Source organism: Limulus polyphemus, unplaced genomic scaffold (assembly GCF_000517525.1).
Source record: "Limulus polyphemus unplaced genomic scaffold, Limulus_polyphemus-2.1.2 Scaffold450, whole genome shotgun sequence".
In the NCBI taxonomy this organism is placed as follows: Eukaryota; Metazoa; Arthropoda; class Merostomata; order Xiphosura; family Limulidae; genus Limulus; species Limulus polyphemus.
In genome coordinates this window covers 435975-443035 of record NW_013666060.1, presented here as the reverse complement: position 1 = coordinate 443035, position 7061 = coordinate 435975, and the positions used below count along the sequence as shown (strand labels likewise).

Genomic DNA, 7061 nt, shown 5'->3' with positions numbered 1-7061 from the left:
ATTACAAAGTTGCATCTAGGAAGAATAAACTAGTTTGAATTAAGAAAGGACTTGTATCGCTGAAGTTCCTCGGAAAGAATTTAGACAGGAAATTAACAAACAAGCATATATGCAACAGCTGTATTTCATCGAGTAATGCCCCCGTTGAGAGAGCGGTAAGTATACGGATTTGCAACGTTAAAATCAGAGGTTCGATAACCAACTGTGGTTTTGTTATAAAAAAAATATCACACAATCATAGAACATATTTGCTATAATTACTGTTTGCATATAAAATCACGGAGTTGCCACTCTGTCCTTAGAACGGATTAACCACTTTCGTGAATTATATTTACCATTTTCATTAAGAGAATTAAATTATTTATTTAATAAATGTTAATGTTTAATAAAGCACACATTTAGCGAATGTATATTCTGTGTTTGATCATAATCATATAAAACCAGTAATTATCATGAATTCTTACGTAAACTGTAATCATATATTTCCAAGTGTAAACTCGCAGTTTATCACTTATTATATTAAATTATGTGGTAATAATATTCATTTTACATAAATAAGAATATTCAAATGAACATTAATGGTATATGAAATGCAAATCTCGCTTTTATAAAAGTCGAGCTTATATTCATTTGCTTTGGCATGGAGAATGTAGAATACAAAGAGTCGTACATTACTTTGATTTCCGTGAAAAATAACGCGGTTCCCCATACGTTTCTATTTAAAAGTTTTATTTTTTCAAGCCAACAAGTTTCTTTATTTCTTAATAAATGTTTGAATACATAAAAAACTCTCCGTGTGCCATATTTATTTTGAGATACGCAATAAAAAACATAAATAGCACGTTTTGATATTTCATAACTTCTCTGACATTTTTAAACTTTGGGGAGTTTCAAGAGGACATCCTTTCCTTATGATTTACAAAATTAGAAAATCTGATGGCAGTGACCTAGGACATATACATAAACCCATGGGAGTGAAAGGAATATTACTATCATCGGCCTCTAGATCTGTAATGTGTTCCAATACAGCTCGGCTACAATATTTTAAGTATGTAGTTTTAAGACACTCTAAAGCTATAAACATGAATAAATCCTTTGCAATTTTTTACTACATTTTCTATAACACACTGACAGTGCAGCGTATCTACTTCGATGCTAGGAACTACTCGAATCACATATTTATGTATGTTGTTTTACAGGGTTTGTAGTGCATACTGAAGGAATTTATTGTCAGAATATTTACGACGTTTGCAAAATAGGTTCTTGGAATTCCTGCGATTCTATAATATTCTTTTTTCTTACAATACACAAGTTTATTATTAAGTTTCTAAATGATGAAATAATAATTTTTCACTTGATATTGATTAATTAGTTTAATAATGAGTATAATAAATATTGTACAAAATCATCATTGTCTTATTTTTTTATGCACACGTTTAATAATCCAGCTTGGCAAGAGCGATGGCATGTTCTCATTCTATACTGCCATCTAGGCACAACAACTGGAACTACTCTTTACCATCGCTTCATTGTCTTGTACTGGCTTGCCATTGGGTAATAGAAAAGGACGCGATCGACGACGGAAGGGCGACCAGTTTAGTTGTTTTATGCTAGAGACTATGGCTGATGTAAACGATTCTAGTTTAGTGTTCTTTATGAAGGCAACACCGGCACAGTGGGATTATGCACTGTCTCTTTACAAAGAAGTTTTAAAACTGAAAGCTGCTAAGAGAACGACGAAGAAAGGACCTGAAGAATTAATCAACCTGGATACTTGGTGAGTGAAAAACAGTTTTTACTTCACTGAGGCTGTACAAGGCTGATCTCTACTACGACAAGAGCTTTGTAGTAAGGTCTAGATGGCAAACAACGACCGAAATATATTCTACTTTGAACATTTCGCGCGGGTATTAATTGAAGGTTCATATCACGTGGTAATCAATAAACAGCCTGGACGCCGCGCGTGGACGCGTCTATGTGTGAAAGGTATATTTGTGGCGCTTAAAGCTAACGGAATTTTGGGTGTCTTTGTGGGAGTGACCGAAGCAGAATAAGATCGCTTGAACGCGTTGGTTCAGTGAAAATAGGGATGCCGCTTTGGTAGTAACTGAGCTAGGAAGTCAGAGTAGCGTAATTTACTATTCTTGTAATATATCACATGGAAAAGTTAAATAAAGGTATTAACGATGTTTATTTGTTAACTTTGTAGATTTTTCCTATTTAGTAAATTATTTTTTTAGCTTAAGCCAAGTTAAGCCCAAACTCAAAATAAAGTTTTAGTGTTTTCTGATAAAACTTATTAGTATGAATAAATTGAAACACCACAATTAGTACTAATGCTAACATTAGTAATATAGTACTCTACATAAACAATCATCCAATTAACAAAATAAATGATAGCATGGTAACTGCTGTTAGTATCTCATCCATTATGATCTATTATCATCTAGTATATTTCAGTCTCATGAGTGAAATGACCACGACTCTGCTGGACAGAAAAACAAATGTTCAGACGAGGTCTCTTATCTCCTAGTTCTTTACTAGTCAACCAATTTATCCGTTAATATTTTAAACCTTAATCTTAACATCAAAATGTGGAAACTTGTATCTAACCTATATAAAAGCCAGTGTATGTCACGTCACGCACGTTTTCTCGGAATAGGAGTCATAAAAACCAACATATTTATCTAGATGGAATAGTTTGATTACTGTCTGCCCATTACGATTTTAGTGAGGGGTGTGTGTGTGTGTGTGACATGAAACCTTATAAGTGTAGTGAGTGTTGGTATAATAAGCCAAAAGTAAAGACGTATTTTGGGAACACCTAGCCTAAAGTCAAGTGTATTAAAATTTATCATGAAAGTAAAAATATCAGTTTAATTTTAAACTTGAATCGTTTCTTAATTAAGCTATTTTCTGTTATATCACCAACGTTTTTAATAAAAAAACAAGCCTCTTTAATCAATGGAGACTAATTTAAGAAATCAACAAATATGTTTCCAGTTTTGTTATCTGTACATTTCATTTTATGCTTTCAGTACATATACTAATAACAATATTAGGTTATACTTATGTTGCTAAGCGACATGACATAAAAGCTATTGTTTAAACGTAGTATTACCAAAACGCACTGGCTTTTCTATACATTAGAAGCTGTTAATATAATTTATTGTTGTCAATAATTATTCTATGAATACGCCACGAATTTATTTCATGAATGATCTTAATTTTGATTGGCTCACAAAGGAATTTACCGACGTTAGACTGTCTCGACTGCACTTTACTGCCTCTTTGTTGGTCAAGCTTGATTTAGAAAAAATTATTTCAATTAGCTATGAAATGTGAGGTTAGGGTATACTATGGGGTGGGTGTACTTGCCCCGTCATTTTTTGATGGGCTATACGCTAGTTGTTAAGTATAACCTGGTTATCTGCACTTAAACTGTTAATGCTACAGTTAAGAAATTACATTGGCTGTGAGAGTGTCAGAATTAAAAGTTTCACAGTCAAAACTTGTTTTCGATTTGTAATTGTACAAACGAAAGGATTGGATGTATTTTACTGAAGTTAGTTTTTGTGTGAAAGAAAGACTTTTTGAATTGTTTTAGGGGTGGTGATTATCAATAACACCATAAACTTTTGCATTCAAATCTGTATATTTATTATTTTTTCATAGCAATTTCATTCAGAGAAGAGTAGAAATTTTAACGTAATTTTTTGGAAAGGTTAATAAAACAAATGATTATGTATATATTCTAAAGCATCAACTCTTATAATTTTCTGCAGAAAAAAAAATGTATCAATGGAAGTATCATATTCATATAAAATGTTTTGTTTTTGGTAAATAAAATTATGAATATTACTTCCTCTTATATACATAATAGCTACATGGACACTAACAACAATTAGTTAGCTAGAGAATTTCTAGACCAACTTCAGCATATTTTTATGTATTTTATATAAGCGTATGGTTTAATACTATTTGTGTTTTAAAAGTTATGTAAAGCTTATATTGGTAAATGGGTTTTTTGGCAAGTTTTTTTTTTTCAAGTCAGCGAGATTTGTTACATATTAGAAATTGACATACACGTAATCAATGTGAAAACTCAGTCATGTAATTTCAAAAACTTTACTTTAGTTTCATAAACAACCATTTTTAAAATGTATATACAGTACAGTAATAATACTGTAACTGTGTATCCAAAATGACTGTGTTCATTAAAGCTAATGGTTTATGTATTTCCTTTGAAAATTGTGAAAAGACAAAAGACCAACCTTACCCCATAATGTGATTGTAACAGACTTTGTGTTGAATCAGCTGATTTAATTAAATTCTAAACTGTCACCAGTAATTATCCATTGCAGGCTTATATATGTAGTTTCATTTGGAATCCATGTTTTGGGAAATAAATGTAAATGTGATGCAGGAATAAAAGATTATTATATAACATTGGTGAACACTCATTTCCTACCAGATTTAGGCTGAAAAAGATGCAGTATATTACCCTGTAGTACTTACATGAGGATAAGTCACAGATAACTTTGGAGAAGATTATGCTTATACAGAGGGAAAATAATGATTATGAGCAGAAATCATGGAAGTAAGACAGAGAATTGATTAACTTAGGGTATAGGTTGCTTTGAAGTATGATGAGGATGGAAGTGTTGGATTTACAATAATAGGACTACTTAAGGCTATAGAGACATGCTCAGTTAGCATTCAGATACCGGTCTCTAATAGGTTTGAATCTTATGGCTACTTACAATGGGGATGTAGTTGATAATGAAGTTAACATTCTGTGGATGTATGTATACTATAATGATAGCTATTTCTAGTGGGGAGCATATAAAAACTATGATTAAGTATTGATTGCTAGATGCTAAAGTGCAAGTGAATGAGGTTGAAAATTGTAAATCAAAGATACTAAAGTACAGGTGAATGAGGTTGAAAATCAAAGAGCTGCTTCTAAGGTACAAAGAATGTTTTTCAGAGATTTAGGGATAGAAATAGATGTATGACTTTTTTTGGAAATGAGCTACTTAGTAGGATTCAAGGGTTAAACAAAACATTACCAAGGATATGAATAAAGCAACATGCAGCTAGGCTGGTTAGAGCTGTGGGATAGTTTTGAGGATAAGGGTGAGTTTTATGCAGGGTCTGATTATGCTTACTGATGGCTCAGGGGTAATGTAAATTTTAGGGGCTCATTGTTGGACCTGTATGTTTTTTAAACATTTTCAAGGTTAGAAGGACTGTTTTATTTTTAGTTCAGTAATGATCAAATAACTGGTTGCCTAGTCAATTGCAGTGAGTAAAGATCTGCTAATTAACTGAAAAATCATGAGGTTTAGTTGTAAAAAAATATCTGCTGGCTCAGTAATGAAGATTTTTCTCTACACTAATATTTTTTTCTTTGCATGTGAAAAATAATATTTGTTTATTTACTACTTTTTCAAATAAAAGAAATACTAATTATCCATCCTGTTGCCTCTTGGAAAGATCCACTTCTGTTTAAGCTATGACCAAAATACATATTAACATGGTTAATGGTGTGACAGTGAACATGCAGAGACATGATGCTGGTGTTACTAATGTATACACAGTATTGGTTGAATATTTATTCATAAATTTAGTGTATTACTTTAAAATTTACTTTATTAGGTTCTTTCCTGATAAAGTCTTTACTGTATATGGAATATAGTGTCCAGTAACATGTTTTAGTTATACCTAAGGTTAGTCAAGTTGGGTGTTCATTCTCCCAGTTATACTCCATCTTTGGTTTTAGTATTGACCTTTGATTAGCTAATCATTATTATTGATAATAATAATGGAAATTATAGACCAGTCATACAAGAAAACATAAGTTTAAGATTTGGAAAAGACAGTTGGGGCAGTTTTATTTTTCAAACAATGTTATTGATTTATGGAATGATTTTGCTGTTGGCAGTAGTGGATGGCCAATACTTTATAAGAGCTTAAGAGAGGAATTGATGAATTCCTGAAGTGTGTAGGGTGCATTAAAGTTTTACTTGTGTTAAGGATGGCTGTGCAGAGACAACCTTGAAAAACCAAATGGTCCTTGCTGTCAGTATGTTATGTTAATATAAAAGTTTTCATAATCACATAATATTTTTTCTTTATACTACAAAATGATGAATAATTTTGTTTTGGAATTATTACTCATGATTAACATTTTATATTTCCACGTTAATGGGCTTCCAAGTGGTAAATCTGAAGGTTATAATTCTAAAAAACTAGGTTTCAATACTCAGTAGTTGGCAAAACACAGATATCCCATTGTGTAGTTTTGTGCTTAACAACAAACAAACATAAACCACATTATAGGAATCTTCAAGCTATGAATATTAAAAACACAGTAGTGCTGGTTAAATTTACTAATATAAAAATTGGGTATCAATACCACTTTGGGAAGTTCTTTCCCACAAGAAAAGTACATATCCGTATTACATATCTTCACTTAACGCTATCTATCTATCACCAGAACACATCTAATGATTTCATGAGAATTCTGAAAAATGGAAGTCCTTCATATACACGTGTATTTGAAGTACTGAGAACATTTAGCAATTAAGTACAGTACTTGGAACATTCCAAACTGTACCTGGCACTTTTCCCATGCTTTTACATTTAATGGTATTCTGTGTCAGCTTAATTGGACTTGTTAGTATATATATATATATATATATATCAATTATTTACATGCATGAAGCATATTTGTATCTTTATTCATTATTCTGGGAGTTTCACATATGAGAAAAGACTACACTGGCAAGGAAAATAAGATTTTATGTACTGTATGATACACCTACATGAATAATGTTTGTTGTATTGATTTTTAGTGTATCATATTGTAAACTGAACCACACTTTTTCATTATGTGTGTCTGAATGTTTATGATTTTGTGATACACTATATATATATATATATATATATATATATATATACTAGTAGTACTACTAGTATAGTGTGTTGTGACAGTATGTTAGTTAAACTTAACTAACTTACTAAGTAAAGTACTTTATTTTTACTTTAGTAAAGTA

At 31.3% G+C, this 7061-nt stretch overlaps 1 protein-coding gene across 1 annotated transcript in view; it reads left to right on the top strand.

Annotated features, from left to right (window-relative positions):
• Positions 1-1558: 1558 nt before the first annotated feature.
• LOC106458357 overlaps positions 1559-7061 on the top strand; it is a 13570-nt gene continuing 8067 nt past the window's right edge. Inside the window, exon 1 of the mRNA XM_013917865.2 lies at positions 1559-1777. Coding sequence (XP_013773319.1) covers positions 1608-1777 — 170 coding nt within the window. The 5' untranslated portion in view covers positions 1559-1607. The remainder of the gene's footprint in view (positions 1778-7061) is intronic.